Source organism: Nomascus leucogenys, chromosome 8 (assembly GCF_006542625.1).
Source record: "Nomascus leucogenys isolate Asia chromosome 8, Asia_NLE_v1, whole genome shotgun sequence".
Classification (NCBI taxonomy): domain Eukaryota; kingdom Metazoa; phylum Chordata; class Mammalia; order Primates; family Hylobatidae; genus Nomascus; species Nomascus leucogenys.
This window is the reverse complement of record NC_044388.1, coordinates 106,216,501-106,238,339: the sequence shown is the minus strand read 5'-3', so window position 1 is coordinate 106,238,339 and position 21,839 is coordinate 106,216,501. Positions and strand designations below refer to the sequence as shown.

Below are 21,839 nucleotides of genomic sequence, written 5' to 3'. Positions count from 1 at the left end.
CAGCTGGGAACATGGCTGCTCTGGCTCTGGGAGTGTCGCAAGCATAACCACTTTTCAGGGTACAGAGTGATGCCCAAAAGCATCTCACAGCCTCAATCAATTCAGGGAAAAGAACAGGAACCAAAACGACAATCCTGTTCTAATCTGCTCTGTCCCTCTTTCAAAGGATTTGTGATATTTGCTGATGAGAAATGGGTGCTTCCTTAGCAGATGTCTTCCTAAGAATGGGGAATGTGAACCCTGGTTTACCTATGCGACTTCCTGCTCTTAGATTCGCTCTCTGCTGAAGGTCTCATGCTGTCACCTGGTGGAAAAAAATGAGAAACTGCCTTGTGTGCCCAGGCCATGATAAAAGCATTCCTGCTAAAGGAAGTTAATGCCGGGGGACAAAGCTGACCCCACGCTGCCTCACCTGCTGTGCCATCTACTGCAGACAGAGCACCTTACTAAGATCCTCAGCTACCAACCAACCTCAGCTGGAATAAATGGTCCCAGTGGCAGTCACCACAGCCACCCCACACTCGCTAAAGCAAGATGGAGGACTGAACAGGTAGGCGAGTCAGGAGGACGAAGCAGGAGTCGGGGAGGACGCGAAGAAGGGAGGAATTCATCAAGGGGCAGGATCGAGCAAGGAGAAACACACAGGTAAGTGTCGCCAACAAAAAGCACTGCCCTTGGGATTTTTACACATTTTTTTTTTTTGAGACGGAGTCTCGCTCTGTCGCCCAGGCTGGAGTGCAGTGGCGCGATCTCGGCTCACTGCAAGCTCCGCCTCCTGGGTTCACGCCATTCTCCTGCCTCAGCCTCTCCGAGTAGCTGGGACTACAGGCGCCCGCCACCATGCCCGGCTAATTTTTTTTGTATTTTTAGTAGAGACGGGGTTTCACCGTGGTCTCGATCTCCTGACTTCGTGATCCGCCCGCCTCGGCCTCCCAAAGTGCTGGGATTACAAGCGTGAGCCACCGCGCCCGGCGATTTTTACACATTTTTAGCCAAACAGCCGGAAGAACCAATGAGAAATACAGAAGTGTATAAGATAATAAAGTTAAATGGTCTCATCGTGATATATTAAAATAAGAAAAAGCCTAGCCGGGCGCGGGGGCTCATGCCTGTAATCCCAGCACTTTGGGAGGCCGAGGCGGGTAGATCACGAGGTCAGGAGTTTGAGACCAGCCTGGCCAACACAGTGGAACCCCGTCTCTACTAAAAATACAAAAAATTAGCTGGGTGTGGTGGTGGGCGCCTGTAATCCCAGCTATTTGGGAGGCTGAGGCAGGAGAATCGCTTGAAGCTGGGAGGCAGAGGTAGCAGTGAGCTGAGATCCCATCACTGCACTCCAACCTGGCAGACAGTGCAAGACTTCATCTCCAAAAAAAAAAAAGAAAAAGCCTACCTGTTCACCAAGTTACAAGTTACAAATATAATAAAACTACCTTCTTATATAATATGATAAAAGAAAAATAAGGACAAGAATATCCCCAAACAGGCTGGGTGTAGTGGTTCAGATCTGTAATCCCAGCACTTTGGGAGGCCGAGGCAGGCAGATCACTTGAGGTCAGGAGTTCAAGACCAGCCTGGCCAACATGGTGAAACCCCATCTGTACTAAAAATACAAAAATTAGCTGAACATGGTAGCAGGGACCTGTAATCCCAGCTACTTGGGAGGCTGAGGAAGGAGAATCGCTTGAACCCAGAAGGCAGAGGCTACAGTGAGCAGAGATCGTGCCACTGCATTCTAGCTTGGGAGACAGAGCAAGACTCTGTCTCAAAAAAGAAGAATATCCCCAAATTGGCAGGCGCCTGTAATCCCAGCTACTTGGGAGGCTGAGGCAGGAGAATTGCTTGAACCCAGGAGGCGGAGGTTGCAGTAAGCCGAGATCACGCCATTGCACTCTAGCCTGGGCAAAAAAGAGCAAAATTCCGCCTAAAAAAAAAAAAAAAAAAAAAAAAAAAAAAGAATATCCCCAATTATTCCCAGAGGTGGATTTGTACTTCCTACCTTGGGTTTTTCTAATGATGGCAGGGTGCTTTACTGGGCTCCAAGAAAGGCTATGTAGCCCGGCTAGAAGCAAAAGCTCTGTGACTCCTACTTAAAGCCACTGAAAAGAACCTATCACAAGAGGACACTCCAGAGGGAAAAGAAGGGAACCTGGTATCTTTGAGGGAAAAAAATGAGAAAACGAGAGAAGTGCTATTCCCAGGACTAGAAAGAAAACAAAAGCTGGTGCAGGTCGCAGAAGCTGCGTGGGCCTTGGGAGGCTGGCCTCTGACCACCAACCAAGGCTCCTAGCCTGGGTGTGACTTGCACACAGGCTGCCTAGCAGCAAAAGTTACGTGAGCCTGGACAGCAGGAACACCATACTATCTGTTCCAGGCCCAAACTGGCGAGATCCTCCAGAATACTGTGCCCTAAATAACAACCTAGGGCTGACCCTGGCGTGAAGCCTCAAAGTCATGTTTAATTTAATTTATTTAAAGAAATAATGCATTATTAGTTATATACCAGGTTTATGAAATAAGATTGACAGCTACTACACATTTTCCAGATTCTCTAAAATGAATCTACATTGGCTTTAAATGATCAGAAATAGGTTCAGCAACAAAACTTTATTAACAACAAAAACCTGTTTTATTTATTATTCGTAACCTGTGTTAAAGAATGTTAATATCCACACTGGGTGTACGATATCATGGATCCAGAGACCGTTCTGAGCTTTCAGAGAGAGAGCACTGCTCCTTAAACCCTTGTGGTCTGAAATTCCCACTTGTGCTATGGCAGCCTGTGGTCATGAACATTATTCAAATAAGCCCAGAACCACACAAAACATTTTCTTTGCAGCTTTTCTTCTGATTTAGGAGGCATGACCGGAAAGTCAAGGAGATGCAAAAGGGCTATAAAGGGCACAACCATTTCAATATCAGGTAGTTTTCAAGGTTCCTTCTGTCACCAGAGTCTTGCTTTAAATGAATACTGACACATCTATTTTGAAAGTGTGTTAAATCAGCAGGCAGGGTTGCTTTACACATAGCCATCTCCAATCCATTATCCCTCCTGTTCTCACAGAGAAGTGTTATCTGGCCCTTCCAAGACAAGATTTTCTCTTCCTGACTCAGTTTTGAGAAGGTGAAAATCACAATCACGAGTGGAAATGAAATGAATCATCTTAATAAGCAGCAGTCACCCCCAACCTCCTCCTTATACAACTGACTCAACACCTCCTTCTCCAAACTACCCCTGGCTGCTCTCACGAAGTGGGCCCCAGGCCTCCCCTAGCTCTCCTCCCAGGAAGACAGCGTCTTGAGACCATAGGGCGCCTCTACTCCTCCACAGTGCCCCAGCACGTGGGTTCACAGCAAGCTGAGCAACACAAAATGAGCACAAGGGAACTTGCCTTTTCCATCTGTTGCTGATGCTTCTTGTAAATGTCTGATTGACCTAAAAATAAACATTTAGAGAACAAAAAGTTAGCTGACAGATCTGCACTCCTCTCTATTTCCAGCTCTAGTAACTTGAGGCTGAATTTCTCAATTACATGCTGAAAGGTTGGACTACATCACTTTAGAGCACGCTCCCTAAAACGGGGGATGGTTGATATCAACACGTCTGAGGTAAAGTCGCCCTCTGCTGGCCAAATCTGTGGCAATAAGGCTAGCAGGGACCAGAGCGTGAGGAGAAAACAAAACTCCATCATTTAATGCTCCCGTTAATCTCTCACTCCCACAACCACCCCACCCAACGCTCCCATGACAATGGAGCATCACTGAGCTCACCTGCCACCAGAAGAGAATAAACCCTAGAAGAAAGTCACCAGCTGACTTCTAGAGTCTAGGTCTAAGAGCTGTGAACATACGGCTCCATGCAAACTCATTGAGTGGAGATTTTTAACATTGCTGAAAAATGCCAGCCTCCAGGGACACTGTCTGGGGCTGTGATGTGCTGCTACCTAATGACCACCATTACATTTCAGGCAGAGGAACATTAACATTATCACAGAGCCGCAGGTGAGAGGTGGAGGCACCATGAAAAGCCACCAACAGAGACTTTCCTGAGGACTGAACAGGGCACAGGCAGACAGGCTGTGTGAGGGAAGGTGGCTGTGGTCTGACACTGTCACTCACTCTTGTCAGCAAATCAATTGTTCTTCCTAAATCCTCCGTAATTTGCCCACCTGTGAGAGGGGCTATCTGCTTGAGAACTGAATGGAACACCACACGAAAGCTAACCAGTACACTGCTGGCCCTGAAGCAATGCTGGGTGAATCGGGATATTTACAAGTATTATTTTATTTATTTATTTATTTATTTAGAGACAGAGTCTTGCTCTTGTCACCAGGCTGGAGTGCAGTGGCATGATCTTGGCTCACTGCAACCTCCGCCTCCTGGGTTCAAGCAATTCTCCTGCCTCAGCCTCTCGAGTAGCTGGGACTACAGGCACATGCTACCACGCCCAGCTAATTTTTTTATTTTTAGTTGAGATGGGGTTTCGCCATGTTGGCCAGGATGGTCTCAATCTCTTGACCTTGTGATCCGCCCGCTTCGGCCTCCCAAAGTGCTGGGATTACAGGCGTGAACCACCACGCCTGGCCTAAAAATATTATTAACCTTGAATCACCTCTCCAGTACTTGCTTTTTTCATTTTACAGTAATTTTTAGGATATTAACCTTAAGAAATTTTGCCATTTGGAATCTGCTCATTAGTGTTGTAATTAACAAGGGGCAGGAAATGGCTGCTTACACCTCGACAGCTTGTTGGGGTTCCTTATATTTGACTGTTCTGATAGTGGCATGTGTAAAAGTAGGGTGTGAACCTCTGTTCCCTAATGAGGTGCTCTTATCGATCTGGAAACAATGCTGGACATCCTACGTTACAGATACCCGAGTGACTAATTCCTGTGCAGGATGGCAGGAGGCTGCAGTGAGGAGGAAGAGTCATTCATATTCCACTGGGTGCGGTAGCTCATGCCTATAATCCCAGCACTTTGGGAGGATGAGGTGGGAAGATCACTTGAACCCAGGAGTTTGAGACCAGCCTGGACAACATGGCAAAACCCTGTCTACAAAAAATTGGCTGGGTATGGTAGTGTGTGCCTGGGGTCCCAGCTACCCAGGAGGCTGAGGTAGGAGCATCATTCATACCGTCTTCTATGCTGGTAGCTGTCTGCTGAACTGATACGAGATCATGTGTGATGTATGATGGAATTAGGGTGAAGAGTGAATCTAACTGGCTGGAATGAGAAGTACTCTCCATTGGCACCATGTTATAAACAATGAGAGTAACTGACAAACCCCAGGATCCTCAAAAATATTAATTTACTGGATGGGGCATTGCAATAAGAAGCACCTCAGCCAGGTGCGGTGGCTCATGCCTTGTAATCCCAGCACTTTGGGAGGACAAGGCAGGCGGATCACCTGAGGTCAGGAGTTTGAGACCAGCCTGGCCAAAATGGCGAAACCCTGTCTCTAGTAAAAATACAAAAAAAATTAGCCGGGCATGGTGGCACGCACCTGTAATCCCAGCTACTCAGGAGGCTGAGGCAGGAGAATCACTTGAACCCGGGAGGCAGAGGCTGCAGTGGGCCGAGATTGAGCCATTGCACTCCAGCCTGGGCAACAAGAGTGAAACTCCATCTCGGGTTAAAAAAAAAAAAAAAAAAAAAAAAAAAGAAACACTTCACTTCAAATGGAAGGCAGGGGTAAATCTATTTTCTTTAAAATTTATTTCAAAAGAATTGCATTCCAATAGCCATGGAATGAGATCACTAAGGGTAAAGTGTTTTATTGCTGCTAGCCTTCTGAATTTCTACCACTTTGCATGTGATTTAATAAGGATATTTTCTCATCAACCACTGACTTGACACTAACACTTCTTTACACAGACCCAATGCACAATCTATGCATCTAAACACTGCCATTTCCAGGAATGGAGCAATCCATTCTGAAAATATAAAAAATGTTTGTGTGCTGAGAACTATCACTAGTTTTATGTTAATGAACTTCCTCATTTTCCACCTAAGTTGGCAAGAACTGGCTGTTTATGGGATTTCTCCAACTCCCTACCACCACCACAAATTCAGGCTGCTGCTTTAAGTTACTACCAAGTTCTCATTTCCCAATTCCTCTCTATTGTCTTAGAACTCTGTTAAATGCCAGCTCATGGTGACGGATTAGCTCTGCCAGAATACCCTGAGTAACTGGAAAAAGACACAGGGTTCTGCCCCTGGAGGCTGATTCAGGTCAGTCTGGGACTCAGAAAGCTGTACTTTTAAACACACATCCCACGTGGCTGAGATCAATTTGGGAATGGCCAGTTCAGCTGTCCGGCTTGACAGCCAACCTGTCATGTGGCCTCCCTCCCTGTGAGCTACTCACCACACCACTGGGAAGAGGATGGCACCACAACACAACAGGTCGACCAGAAATAGAGAGTCCTTCCACAAGCCATATTCAGTCGTGCCCTCCTCGGTGGACTCTATGATGATGTAGGCTACATTTGCCAGGACCTACAGACATGAGAATTTGCTGAGGCCCCAAAGCATGGGTGGACTGTTATGATGCTAGCAGCCCCAGTGTGGGGTGTACACCTTGGCCTCCAGACCTGCGATCTGCGACCACAGCATTCTTTCCAGTCCCACGTACTCTTCCAGAACTCTGCCACTCTGCTATCAAGGAGAGTCTCTATGCCATCCCCCTGAATCTGGACAGGCCTGTAATTGCTCTAATACAGTAAGAATGGAAGTGCCGCTGTGTGATTTCCAAGGTAGATAAAGCTTCCACCCAGCTCTCTTGGGACCTTTGGAGCCCTAAGCCTTCTTGTAAGAAGTTTGGCTACCCTGAAACTACCCTGCTGTACAGACCATGTGGAGACGGAAAGGCCCCCCAGGAGCCCCGGCTGTCCCAGTCCCCACCTGAGCAAGCTTCTCAGCCCAGAAGACAGATGCGAGTGGAGACTTCAAGATGCTCCCAGCCACGGTGTGACTATGACCACAAGACCCAAGTCAGACCTACCCAGCTAGCCACTCTTGAATTCCTAACCCACAGAAACTGAGAGAGAGAATGAAAGGTTATTGTTGTTTTAAGTCGCTGAGTTTTAGGGTGATTTGTTATGCAGCAGCAGATAACAGGGACACTTTGCTTTTCAGGTACCCCAAACCCAGTGGAGTCACTCAGGTGCTGGACTGCTGGACAGGTGGCACTTAACACCCTATTTAGCCATAATGCCCACACTTTTCAGGCCATGGTGCTCAGTGACAATAACTCATCTAAGTGCCAGACGATGGAACTGTGTTTTCAGAGACCAGAGCGGTGAGAACGGCTGATGCCAGCCCTACAGCTGAGTGGCCACACTGCTGCTCACAGGATCATTCAAGTCCAGGTCCTCCCCACACAGGACATGGCAAGTTCTTCCACTGAGGTTCACCAGTCTGCACACTGCTTCTCCCTCCAAAGGTAAGGCTTTGCCTCATATACTCAGGCCCATTATTAGGCTCTTAGTGTAAGTCTTTATAAAAAGTCTTTCCGCTGGCTAAACTGAGATGCCACAGAGCATAAGGGAAATTTACCACTTATAATACTTCCTTTTGAAGATTACCACTGGGAATGGATGCAGAGATTATCATTCCAGCTATACACCCCATGAGAAGTCCCTGGTCCCAAATACTCTGCCTGACTTGCTGTAAAGGTAATCCTGCACACTTTGCATGTAAAATTGGTAGTGCTATTATTTAGGAAGTCTCTAAGTGTAATTTCTCTTTCTATACCGGACTTAGAATCAAATTATCTGAAATTTCATTTAATACTAATGCAAAAATTATCTGAAATTTCAGCATCTCCAATGACACTCAGCTTCTGGGTTCTTCCCTGTCCCACGTTGCTCGTGAAGCCCTGTCTATCCAAAACATTAGCATCTGTGGCTCCATCTAAAAAGACAAAGTAGGGCTGGGTGCGGTGGCTCATACCCATAATCCCAGAACTTTGGGGAGCCAAGGCGGAAGGACTGCTTGAGTCCAGGAGTTTGACACCAGCCTGGGCAAAATAGTGAGACCCGACCTCTACTAAAAAAAAAAAAATTAGTCAGGCGTGATGGTGCGCGCCTGTGGTCCCAGCTACTCGGGAGACTGAAGCAGGAGGATCGCCTGAGCCCAGGAGTTCAAGGCTGCAGTGAGCCATGATCACCACTGCACTCCAGCACGGGTGACAGAGTGAGACCCTGTCTCAAAATAAGAAGACAAAGTAGAAAACAAAGGCTTTCAAATCTTAAATTCAAAATTCCATTTTGTCCTTAATTCACACACTACATGAGAGACAGAACGTTCCCAGTGTTGAACAATGTGTCAAGAGTGTTCTTGAAACACCATTTTGCATGGACATCATCTACTCCTTCCTTAGAAACTTTCTGTCACTGCCCATGGCCAAAAGGAAGCAGTTTTAACTTTTCAGGCTGACATTCAAGGCCCTCCCAGACTAGTTCTATTGTCTAAATACTCCTAACTTTCTTAATTTGTTAAATGTCCTTATTTTCTCAGACTGATGATTCCATGGAACTCTGTGTGTTTGTCTTTCAGGGAAGCCCAGGACAGGCTTCCTGGAAGGCTGTGCCCCACGACAGCATAGTTCAGGCTGGTGGGGGGAGACTCTAGAGGGATGAGGGAATCTACTAAAGGGAAGAGGCACACGCACAGCCGGGTGACAACCCAGGCTCCGTCATTCACAACTCCGAGACCTCGGCAGGCTGTAGGACTCAGTCTGGCTGAAGAAGTGGCCCCAGTGGCTCGAAAGCCAAAAGACCGGCACAGTCCCTCAGCATGTTTTGCTCAGCAGGCAGCAAGGTCATATGTATCTACTGCCATGCCACTGCCTCTGTCACATTCCTTTCCTTCAACACCCAGGCCAGCCCCATCTCTGTCACAAAGCCCTCCTTGATCCTTCCAACTTGAGGGCTTACTCTCTCCTTGGAAACCCTGAGCAACTGGCCTGTCCCATTCATGTGATGTCAACACACATTCCTCATTATTGAACATAAGGGTGGATGAGGTCTGTCAGAACTCGGAGAGAAGCTTTGCTGCAGTCTGCCAGAGTTGGGAGGGCTGATCTGGGTGCCTCAGGAGTTGTCCCCTTCCACCCCCAACCTTCCACATTTACTCTGTGCTCCAAAATGTGAGAACAGCTCACGGGGCCAACTCTGTCAAGCAGATGCTGTCTGGTCAAGCACAGCAGGGTAGTTGCGCATCCCTGCTAAAACCTCTCTGTTCATTGTAGGTTCTTTACATCCAAGTTCTGCTTCCAGTAAGACAAGGCTCCTCCCCCAAAAGACTCACAGCCTTGCAAGGCTGGCCTCAGCCCTCGGCCCCAAACATGGTAAGGATTCAGGAAATGTTTGCCCCCATGTCTACTACCATATTCTACCTGTGGAAACTCACCGGTGTAGTGCATGGTTTTAAAATACTTTGTTAATAAAATCACTACATCTCTGAGCTTCCTCGCCAAGGGCACCATTTAGTTATGAAGCAAATGATGCAGAAGAGAAAACAGTACTATGTGTTACTGTGTGTCTCCCTATACCGTCAGCAGCTCTCTACTCAAAATCTAGGTGCCCAAAGGCCAGTGGCTGACTGATGGCCAAGCATCTCCCAGTGCAATGACCCGAAGTCTATTCAGAATTCAGAAAGAGAATCCCAGTCTTCAACATCCACTAGCAGAAGCTGGGGTTTCAGGGTGAGCTGACTCCCTCTTCCCATACAGGCTTGAAGCTGAGCCCTGCTAAGTGCCAAGAAAGGAAGTGACAAACGGGATGAGGGCTCTTTTACCTGGAGTGGAATGACAATCATGAAGATCTTTTTGTCTTTATCAGAAAGGATGTGCTTAATGAAAGCCCAGCCAGTGCCAATGAGTGCAATGGTGATGAAGAGTAGCGCCCCTTTCAAACTGGAAGAGAAAACAAGGAACAGACACCAGAGGGTCTCGTTAGACTCTCACTGCCAGTTAGATTGCATAGCTCATTCTATGAGTTCACAAGCTTCTTACAAAAGACGGGCAGCCAAATTTACGAAATACATCATACATGAGCACCACTTCCTTCAGGGAACACAAAGTTAGCTCTGCACCCCACAGCCTGAACAGCCAATGGCCGCAGGGAGGCAGGAGCATGCCACTAAGCCCGAGTTCCCAAGTCTGGACAGCTACCCACAAGCTACACTCCTCTAGTAGGGCAGGGGCCCAGACAGGCTGCCACAGGAGGGCAGGGCTGGTTAACTCAGGGCAGGTTGTTGCCCACCCCCACTTGTCTTGTATGTCATTTCATGGTGTATTTCACGTGGACCTGCATACTTACAGGTGAGTTATGTAGTACACAACAGCCCAGCCTTCGATAGGGAAGCCCTGGGAGGAGATGTAGTGGTAGTCAATCTGAAATCAAACAACTGCATTTCAGAATCACTCATTATCTACATGGCTCCACAAAGAATCTTTTAACTTGGACCCAGATGGGAAATTATCCAAATCATTGTCATTTTGTGACGCTGCCACTGGATATATTATTGCCTTTTCCAAGGAGGGCACTTTCAAGTACAGCAAAGAGTACATGTCTAGAGACTGTCATCCTTGCAAGTGTGCTCCATAGGCACTTGGAGGCCCACAGACAAGAGAAGTTATGATCTTACCCCCTTGGGCAAGTTCATTTTAATTTGCATAAGTTCCAAATACTCAAAGTTGAAGCTCAATTCTCATGCCTCCAGCTTTATAGCATCAATTTTCTCTCAGATAAATATGCTAATACTGAACTGAACTTCAAATCACATAGCTACATGACAGAATATCTGGAAACATAAAAAAGTCGTGGAGGCCGGGCGCAGTGGCTCACGCCTGTAATCCCAGCACCTTGGGAGGCTGAGGAGGGCGGATCACGAGGTCAGGAGATCGAGACCATCCTGGCGAACATGGTGAAACCCCGTCTCTATTAAAAACACACAAAAAATTAGCCAGGCATGGTGGTGGGCGTCTGTAGTCCCAGCTACTCAGGAGACTCAGGCAGGAGAATGGCATGAACCTGGGGGAAGGAGCTTGCAGTAAACAGAGATCGCACCACTGCACTCCAGCCTGGGCAACAGAGTGAGGCCCCGTCTCAAAAAAAAAAAAAAAAAAAAAAAAAAAAAAAGTCGTGGAAACAAGTCAGCAGGTGGCACTCTCATCTCTAGAAATGGTAAAAAAACAAAAACAAACAAACAAAAAAAAACAAAGAAATAAAAACAATAATAAGTGTTCTAGAAAAATTGTAGGTCTGTAAGCAGTATTAGAAGATGTCTGAAGTCTCATATGAGGGGAGGTGGTAATCATTTACCCGCATGGCCAGGCCCTCCCAGACAAGAGGAGGCTTTATGAGAAATGTATTCTTTGTCTTTGTTTCCCACCAATCTATCCCCTTTCTTCAAATTTCTTTTGCCTGCTCACACAGGCATTATACGTAATTTCATGAATGATCCCCAAAATGCTAATACATACCGCGTGGAACACCAAGGAAAGAGACTTGGTGAAAGGAAGAGCCGCCATCAGCCAGTGGATTTTAAATACATCGTTCCTATAAAAACAGAGAGAAAAGAATTAAAGGAAGATTCCATTCTCCCAAAGGACAGCCAAACCTCCAGACATCAGCTATATTTATAAGGAGACAGGAAATATAATCTGTGCAAACTACAAACATTAAACTTTTTTTTTTTTTTTTTTTTGAGACAAGGTCTTATTCTGTCACCCAGGCTAGAGGACAGTGGTGTCATCACGGCTCACTGCAGCCTTGAACTCGGGCTCAAGCGATCAAGCAGCTCTCGGGAAGCTGAGGTGGGAGGATGGCTTTAGGTGTATGCCACCACGCCCAACTAATTTGTTTTGTATTTTTTATACAGAAAGGGTTGTGTTGAGTTTCCCAGGCTGGTCTTGAACCCCTGGCCAAGCAATCCATGCACCTCGGCCTCTCAAAGTGTTGATATTACAGGCATGAGCCACTGTACCCAGCTAAAACTTTTTTTTTGAGACAGAGTATCGCTCTGTCACCCAGGCTGGAGTGCAGTGGCACGAACTCGGCTCCCCACAAACTCCACCTCCCGGGATCAAGTGATGCCCCCTACCGCCTCAACCTCCTGAGTAGCCGGGATTACAGGCGTGCGCCACGATGTCCGGCTAATTTTTGTATTTTTAGTAGAGACAGGGTTTCACCACATTGGCCAGGCTGATTTTGAACTCCTGACTTCAAGTAATCCACCTGCCTCAGCCTCCCGAAGTGCTGGGATTACAGGGGTGAGCCACCGCACTCGGCCACTTTTTTTATGAAGTACTTTTTGCTGGTAAAAAAAAGGCCTTGAATGGAGTCCTAAAGTAATCTCTAATACACAACTTAATGTTGTGAATGAACCTGAGAGTTATGCACTAAAGCCAGACATGATGGATTCCAACTCTTGAGTAAATGGAAATCTAACACAGGCTGCCAGCTTGTTCCCGGAAACCACCCTGGGAAAGCCAGAGGCAAGAATGAGGTAGATGGACCTGAGAAAACAGCACAGAACTCCCAGGAAAGCAGAAAGCGATTACAAATAGCTGTAGGAGAAGTCTGCAGCCCAGAGTAGCGGGGGCTGGGAGTCAGCAGTAGGGATGTGTGAGGAGAAAGAGCCAGGGTCATGCCCGTTTCTCTCTCCTTTATGGCTGGTGTCTGCAAATACCCCAGGCCAATGAGACAAAGCACCCATTCCCATAACCACCGCGTCACAGATACTAGTCCACCTTTGGGCTGCTGGGCATTAAATTCCTCTACTCCTTCCCATCCCCCCCTTAGGAATTAACCTAATAGAACATATTAAGACTATTATGAGGCTAGGTGCAGTGGCTCATGCCTGTAATCCCGCACTTAGGGAGGCTGAGGTGGGAAGATTACTTGAGCCCAAGAGTTTGGGATTAGCTTGGGCAAGATGACGAAACTCCGTCTCTACCAAAAATACAAAAAGTTAGCTGGGTGTGGCGGTGCACACCTGTAGTCCCAGCTACTTGGGAGGCTGATGTGGGAGGATCACTTGAGCCCAGGAGGCAAAGGCTGCAGTGAGCCGTGACTGTGCCACTGCACTCCAGACTGGGTGACAGAGCGAGTCCCTGTCTCAAAACAAACAGTCTCAAAACAAACAAAAATTAAGCCAGGAGTGGTGGTGCGTCCCTATAGTTTCAGCTGTTCAGGAGGCTGAGGTGGGAGGATCACTTGAGCTCAGGAGTTTGAGGCTGCCGTAAGCCTTGATTATGCCACTGCTCCAGCCTGGACAATGTAGTGAGACCCTGTCTCAAAAAAAAAAAAAAAAAAAGCAAAGAATACAGGCAGCCACAAAAGTGGAAATGGTTAATGAGTCCCTAAAATGATAATCCACATCACCAATATTCAGAGAAATGCAAAATAAAGCAAGATACCACTTTACATCTATCAGATTGGCAAAAATTAAGATGTCAGTATTGGTGAGAATGTGGAGAACAGCAAACCTTATTATGTATGCACCACTGGTAGATGTATAAACCTATATGCCACACTGGAAGGCAATCTGGCCTTTAACGAAATTAACTGATGGCTGGGTGCAGTGGCTCATGCCTGTAGTCCCAGCACTTCGGGAGGCTGAGGCGGGAGGATCTCTTGAGGCCAGGAGTTCAAGACTAGCTTGGCCAACACAGTGAAAACTCGTCTCTACTAAAAATACAAAAATTAGCCCAGCATGGTGGTACATGCCTGTAGTCCCAGCTACTCAGGAGGGTGAGGCAGGAGAATCGCTTGCACTCAGGAGGCAGAGGTTGCAATGAGCCAAGATGGTGCCACTGCACTCCAGCTTGGGTGACAAAGTGAGACTCTGTCTCAAAAAAAAAAAAAAACAAAAGAAAACAAAAGAAATTAACTACCCATGGCACAGTGTGCTTCCTTCCAGGGCTGCAGCTCAGAAGCTGCACAGATCCACAGGGGATCTTCGGAGGTTCATGCCAGCACTGGCTGGGGTAGCAGGGAGATGTAGGCAGTCCAGGCGTGTGTCCATCACTAAAGGACCAAAGCAGTCAAATGTGAGGACACAGAGCATGGGGTGCTGTGAAGTAGGTAAAAATCAATGAATGAGACGCACACTCAGCCACATGGCTAGATCGCAGAAGGGATACTACTGAGTAAAAAATGTACAACAACGTCTATGGATATTTTATGTAAATTTAAAATAAATGCAACACCAATAAACAGTACTTATCTATAAGAATAGAGAAATATAAAAAAAAATCAGGCCAGATGCAGTGGCTCATGCCTATAATCCCAGCACTTTGAGAGGCAGATCACCTGAGGTCACGAATTGTAGGCCAGTCTGGCCAACATGGTGAAACCCCGTCTCTACTAAAAACACAACAATTAGCCGGGCATAGTGGCGGGCGCCTATAGTCCCAGCTACTCAGGAGGCTGAAGCACGAGAATTGCTTGAATCCGGGAGGCGGAGGTTGCAGTGAGCCGAGATTGCACCACTGCACTCCAGCCTGGGGCACAGAGTGAGACTAGGTCTCAAAAAAAAAAGAAGTCCAAAAACGTATATGCAACACATTTGAGCAGTTCTCCAAGGCTGGGAAGGAGTGGGAGAGGGGACAGGAAATGAAGGGGAACCATAGAGCAGGAAAGGGGCCTGGCACCGAGTGAGAATGAGAGTGTGCCACAAAGGGATATCAGTTTCTGGGCTCATTTCCTCCCTGGTACTTTCCTGTTCCAGGGCCCACCTACCTGAAGGTCAAAAGGGAAGTCAAGGCCAGAATAGTCTGGAACTACTGAATGCCAGTGAGATTTACCCAGAGTGTAAACCACCCACCACAAAGAGCTGTGCTCATTCACACTCTGGCAACCTTGACTTGCAGTCCATGGTTAGAACATCTACGATGGGGCAGAGATGTGATGGAAAGAATAAGCCTCGCTGACCTCGGCTCAAATACTAGTTCTCCCTACACTCGAAGTTGGGAGGGGCCTGACACATACTAGCAAGCAGGCCCGGGTTCCAGTCCCAGCTCTGTTGGGTGACACTGGCTCTCATTTCCCCTCTCTGGGCCTCAATAAATGAGGCAAAGATCTCTCAGTTGTTTCCAGCTTTCAGGGGCCAGTGAAATGCGCCTGGCGGCCTTGGTCATATGCTTTTATATCATGTGGTTTTCCAGCCTACCAGAACTGACTCTAAGACTCCTGAGAAAGCATGGGCAGAACTTAAATGAGACCTTCCCCCATGCACACTATACTCCAACAAAAATTACAGATGAGACTTGTACACAATAGGTCAGCCTCATTTAACCACAGATTGAAAACTGTTACCACGGTCTGGGCACAGTGGCTCATGCCAGTAATCCCAGCACATTGGGGGGCCAAGGCGGGTGGATCACGAGGTAAAGAGATCAAGACCATCCCGGCAACACGGTGAAACCCTGTCTCTACTAAAAATACAAAAATTAGCCAGGCATGGTGGCAGATGCCTGTAGTCCCAGCTACTTGGGAGGCTGAGGCAGAAGAATCACTTGAACCTGGAAGGTGGAGGTTGCAGTGAGCCAAGATTGTGCCACTGCACTCCAGCCTGGCAACAGAGAGAGACTTTGTCTCAAAAAAAAAAAAAAGAAAAAAAAAGAAAGAAAAAAAGAAAACTATTACCACAATTTGATATAAGCGAACCAGTGACAATGACTATTGCCACCAATAACTAAAGGAAAATTAAAACACCACTGAACCCCTGGCTACTAAACTATTTTATAAATACCTCATGTTTGGATGGCACCCTGATTTGCAAAGCCCTCTCATATACATTATCTTAGGGGGAATCACAGAACAAGTCTAAGAATCCAAGACTCTTACAGGAAGGCAGAGTAACTATTACTGTCCCAGTTTCATAGCCAAGAAAAAAGAGATTTAGAGTGAAGCAAGGCACACAGGCAGTCACTGTCCAAGTTCACACCTGAAATCAGATCTGACTCCTAGTTCTTACTTTTCCAGTAAAGACAAAAGTAGAACTTTCTTTAAAAAAAAACCAAAAAAAACAAAACTGAGGCGGGGCACGGTGGCTCATGCCTGTAATCCCAGCACTTTGGGAGGCCAAGGCAGGTGGATCACCTGAGGTCAGGAGTTCAAGACCAGCCTGGCCAACATGGCAAAACCCCATCTCTACTAAAAATGCAAAAATTAGCCAGGCATGGTGGCGGGCACCTGTAATCCCAGCTACTTGGGAGGCTGAGGCAAGAGAATCGCTTGAACCTGGGGGACAGAGGTTGCGGTGAGCTGAGATCTCACCACTGCACTCTAGCCTGGGTGACAAAGCGAGACTGTGTCTCAAAAAAAAAATAAAAATAAAAAACCCACCCCAAAACTTTTATGGCCTAAGTTTTTATAACCTTCCCTCCTTCCATCTGCCTCTCTCTTAGAGACAGTCTTATTCTGTGTCCCAAGCTGGAATGCAGTGGCACAAACATAGCTCACTGCAGCCTCGAACCCTTGGGCTTAAGCAATCCTCCCACCTCAGTCTCCCAAGTAGTGAGCACTACAGGCGTGCAGCACCACAACTGGATAATTTTTGTTGTTGTTGTTTTGTGCAGTGGCACAATCTCAGCTCACTGCAAGCTCCACCTCCCGGGTTCACGCCATTCTTCTGCCTCGGCCTCCTGAGTAGCTGGGACTATAGGCGCCCGCCACCACGCTAGGCTAATTTTTTGTATTTTTAGTAGAGACGGGGTTTCACCGTGTTAGCCAGGATGGTCGCGATCTCCTGACCTCGTGATCTGCCCACCTCGGCCTCCCAAAGTGCTGTGATTACAGATGTGAGCCAATGCACCCAGCCCACAACTGGATAATTTTTAAATTTGTTTGTAGAAATGGAGTCTTGCTGGGCCAGGTGTGGTGGCTCATGCCTGTAACCTCAGCACTTTGGGAAGCTGAGCCAGGTAAATTACCCGAGGTCAGCAGTTCAAGACCAGCCTGGCCAACATGGCAAAACCCCGTCTCTACTAAAAATATAAAAATAAGCTGGGTATGTTGGCACATGCCTGTAATCTCACCTACTTCGGAGGCTGAAGCACAAGAATCGCTTGAACTCGGAGGCGGAGGTTGCAGTGAGTTGAGATTAGGCACTGCACTCCAGCCTGGGGGCTAGGGGAGAGAGACTCCATCTCGAAAAAAAAAAAAAGGAATGGGGTCTTTCTATGTTGCCCAAGCTGGTCTCAAACTCACGGACTCAAGTGATCCTCCTTCCTTGGCTTCCCAAAGCACTGGGATTATAGGTGTGAGCCACCACGCCCAGCCCATAAGATTCTTTCTTAGTAACTGCTGCTTGAAAATCTAGCCCAAACATGATTATGTAGCTCCTTCCCAAGTAAACAAGAAACTCTTTCTATCTGGTGGGTGTACAGGATATCACAACAAATAGGTACCAGCAACTGAACCCAGCCAGAGTCTAATATACCAGACTCTGAGCATGTTCATTAGAAGACAATCAAGCTACCAGGGACTAAAGAAGTCTCAATGTCCATCCCAATGCTCCACAGAAAGAGGTATTTCAGGATGCTTAATTATTCTATGAATTTAAATCAGTCCATATTATAATAGCATATTCACATACCATCATTTACTCAGTTTATGAGCCTTATAATACTTTACACAATTCTCTAAGTGAATATTAATATTTTGTTTTCAATTTTCTTGGAAGGAGAAAGAATTCACACATATGCAGCTGCTCCCCTGAAGAACCAAGTACAGGAAGTTAAAGCCTCAGAGGTTTCAGAAAAAAAGGCTAAAAGCCAGGCAGATGGGCTTTGAAGAGGTTTTGTCCAGTGACAAGCATCTGGAAGTCAATGCAGAGAATCTATCCCAGCGCAGCTTTGAGCCAAGACCTTCAGTTCTAAGCAGTAACTCCATGCTCTCGCCAGGCAGTGCTCATCGTCACTAACTTCCTCTCCAGAAGCAACAGCCCCTGAGTGAGACCCATGTGTTTACTCTCAGTCCTGGACTGTAGGATCTCCACCACGGAAACACTTAGCTTATACAGTCTATTTTGCTTGCATACCATTAAAAATACGTAGGGCCGGGCATGGTGGCTCACGCCTGTAATCCCAGCACTTTGGGAGGCCCAGGTGGGCAGATCATGAGGTCAGGAGATCGAGACCATCCTGGCTAACACGGTGAAACCCCATCACTACTAAAAATACAAAAACAAAATTAGCCGGGCGTGGTGGTGGGCGCCTGTAGTCCCAGTTACTTGGGAGGCTTAGGTGGGAGAATGGCATGAACCTGGGAGGCGGAGCTTACAGCGAGCTGAGATCACGCCACTGCACTCCAGCCTGGGAGACAGAGTGAGAATATGTCTCAAAAAAAAAAAAAAATTTAGATTTGCTTTTTAAACAAAACAACAGGAAGTGAACAGACACCAGGGCATGCAAAGGGCTCCCACACCATAATGCTCCCACACAATCTTCATACTGTTTCTGGGAAGATGCCCTTTGAAAGGAACAACACTGCTAAGTGCCAGCTGCCTTCATGTTCAGGAGCCAACAAACAGTGAAATTATTCAAATCTCAACACGCTCTTAGGTTGAAGGGCTCAAGGAAGTAATGGTTTACCGTCGTTTTCGAAGGATATGAATCCAGATGGTCCCAGAAAGAAAGAAGAAAAAGGCCATTGAGATGTATAATTTGGGGAGAGGAATTTCTCCTGCTGAGAGGTAGCTGTCAGGATTCTTCTCTGTGATCTCAATCTGAAACCAGCATGAAATTAATTTTTACTTTTCAGGAACATGTCATCCCTTATTCAGCAATTTGGAATCTCAGTTGTTTCACTTAAGCTTAAGAAAGTAAGTACCAGTGGCTGGGCATGGTGGCTCACACCTGTAATCTCAGCACTTTGGGAGGCTGAGGCGGGTGTATCACGATCACCTGAGATTAGGAGTTCAACACCAGCCTGGCCAACACGGTGAAACCCCGTCTCTACTAAAAATACAAAAAAAATTAGAGCCAGGTGCAGTGGCTCACACCTGTAATCCCAGCACTTTGGGAGGCCGAGGCGAGTGGATCACGAGGTTAGGAGTTCAAGGCCAGCCTGGCCAACATAGTGAAACCCTGTCTCTACTAAAAATACAAAAACTAGCCGGGTGTGGTGGCACGCCCTTGTAATCCCAGCTACTCGGGAGGCTGAGGAAGGACAATCGCTTGAACCCAGGAGGCGGAGGTTGCAGTGAGCCAAGATTGCACCACTGCACTCCAACCTGGGTGACAGAGGAAGACTACGTCTCAAAAAAAAAAAAAAAAAAAATTAGCCCGGCATTGTGATAGGCGCCTGTAATCCCAGCTACTCAGGAGGCTGAGGAAGGAGAATCGCTTGAACCCAGGAGGTGGAGGTTGCGGTGAGGCAAGATCACGCCATTGCACTCCAGCCTGGGCAACAAGAATGAAACTCCATCTCAAAAAAAAAAAAAAAAGTGCGTACCAGCAAATAACCACATAACCACTTTTTTTTTTTTTTTTTGATTTGAGACAGGGTCTCACCCTTTTGCCCAGGCTGGAGTGCAGTGATGCAATCTCGGTTTACTGTAACCTCTGCCTCCTGGGCACAAGAAATCCTCCCACCTGAGTAGCTGGGACTAGAGGTGTGTACCACCATGCCTGGCTAATTTTTCATATTTTTTGTAGAGAGAGGGTTTTGCCATGTTGCCCACGCTGGTCTCAAACTCTTGGACTCAGGTGATCTGCCCACCTCAGCCTCCCAAATGCTGGGATTACAGGCATGAGCCACCATGCCCGGCCAAAACAACCACATTCTTAATGCACAGGTTGAAGTGCAGACACATCCTAAATTGCTTTGTATTTTCCTATGAATCCTCTGCTGAAGTATCCTGCACAGTGGCAGGAATGTGTGTCTGTCCACATTCTTTTCTTAAGTGTTCTTAGAATCTAATCTTACACAGAAACAAATCTCGCATTTTATGCTGACAAAATCCACGTAGAACAATCTCCAAACAGTACTCACATCAAGGCTGAATGAAAACTTGTCACTTGGCAATTCTTTTCCAAGGCATTTATGAAAATAAAGACTGTAAAGGCCTTCTTGGTCATCAGTGCTGATGTTAAAGAAAAACTGAAAGTGAAGAAGAAAACATTTAAGGGTACCCAAATCTTCAGCTATATATATATTTTTTTCTTTTATTTTTTCTTTTAAAGTATTGTTTACTTTTTTGTTCAAATTCTACTCAGCTGTATTTTTAAACCTTAGAAATAAATTATGAATATTAATGGATTGAAGGAAATAAAGACAGACCGCTTAAATTATCGATTCTCCCACAGCAGAGTTTAAAGAGATATCTTCTTATTCTATGATTCCCTTCCGATACTTTGTTACAATTTTCAAGCATACAGAACAGCTGACAATTTTATAGTGAAAGCTACATAGCCACAACCTCACTTCTACAATGAACATTTTACTATGCCTGTTTTATCACAGATCTAGCCATCTGTGATGGTCTTTGTGGAAGTCTTCAAAGATAACCTAAGATGTAGTTATCTAGTCTTCAAGCTAACGTATTATTTTGCTCTTTATAGGTATAAAATACTCTTTAAAAAGGAGGCTCATCTTATACTTGAAAACCAATCAATATTTCCTCATCAAAATTTACAACTACAGTTTTAGAGAACAATAATGAAGGCTACATTTTCCACATTTAGACAGTTTTCTGTTTCTCACACATTTCATGAGTTTAAATGAAGTTTAATGTAAAGCAAAAGACAGATAGACTTAGAGAATATGACTTCTTGGTCAAGCCTAAGAAAATTTTACTTCAGCCATAAGTTCTACCAATAAAAAGAAATCTCCCTGAAATACATTTTTAGGGCTACATGTATATACCTATTAAACTACAAAGAAAAGCTAGGAAGTGACTATGGTAGCATTTTTCATGACAGGGGTTGCTCTAGAGTTGGGAAGGACTGCGAGGGAGACACAAGGTTTCTCAGGTGCTGGAACTGTTCTATTTCTTGTCCTGGGTGGTGAATCATAAAGGTGACTGTTCATAGTTACTTGTTAAACTCAATATAAGTACTTTACACTCTTCTGCATGTATACTGTACCTCACAACTTATAAAAATGGGGAAAAAAAGACATCTGACAAAAATAAAAATAAAAGACCAAGAACATATGAGCTGGAATGATTAATATGTTAAACCACGTGCCAAACTCAATTGTGAATGTGAATGTGTATTTTAATCCCCTGAGCTAGCCAGAATAAGAAAACTTTTCTAAACACATGGACAATTTCTATTTTAAAAGATTCAGGGGAAGTCTAAAAAAGATATGAAAGTTTAAAAGATATAATTTTTTTAAAAAATCAATAGAATCATCATGGTTGATCAGAGTAGGTACCTGACCCTTAGAGACAAAAACAAAACAAAAATGTCAGCTCTAGAGTTGGAATAAGCCCTGACAGTCCCCTTCCTGTATTTAGGTAGATAAACCACTATCCCCACGCCATGAATGAAGCAGAAGCGCTCAGCGTGGACTGCACCATCCAAGACTGGGAGACACTGGGTACAACAGGGAGAAATCATGACGACTTCTTTCCAAGGTGGGGGAAAGCCAGAGAAACGCAAGCTACCCATGCACTGCCTGCTCCACGCATCCCAAGAACCCTGCGGATAGGCTGTTTCAGCATGTGTTGCTCATCACCATGCAGACTGCTGTGCCTGGATGCTCGCCTGACACATGTGTGCATCCTGTAACACTTTCCTTTGTGATTAAAAAAGAGGGAAGCATTTGAAAAACTTTTTTTTTTTTTTTTTGAGATGGAGTCTCAGACTGTCGC

The 21,839-nt window shown here is 46.0% G+C and overlaps 1 protein-coding gene across 2 annotated transcripts in view; it reads right to left on the bottom strand.

The window, feature by feature from the left end:
• Positions 1-21,839, bottom strand: part of GPR107 (G protein-coupled receptor 107) — an 83,996-nt gene that overhangs the window by 29,408 nt on the left and 32,749 nt on the right. For both annotated transcript variants that reach the window (XM_003264243.4, XM_030818030.1), the window contains 7 exons: positions 20,015-20,122; positions 18,613-18,746; positions 11,494-11,569; positions 10,328-10,401; positions 9,804-9,921; positions 6,370-6,500; positions 3,393-3,436 (listed from right to left, as the gene is read on the bottom strand). In XM_003264243.4, coding sequence (XP_003264291.2) covers positions 3,393-3,436; positions 6,370-6,500; positions 9,804-9,921; positions 10,328-10,401; positions 11,494-11,569; positions 18,613-18,746; positions 20,015-20,122 — 685 coding nt within the window. The remainder of the gene's footprint in view (positions 1-3,392; positions 3,437-6,369; positions 6,501-9,803; positions 9,922-10,327; positions 10,402-11,493; positions 11,570-18,612; positions 18,747-20,014; positions 20,123-21,839) is intronic.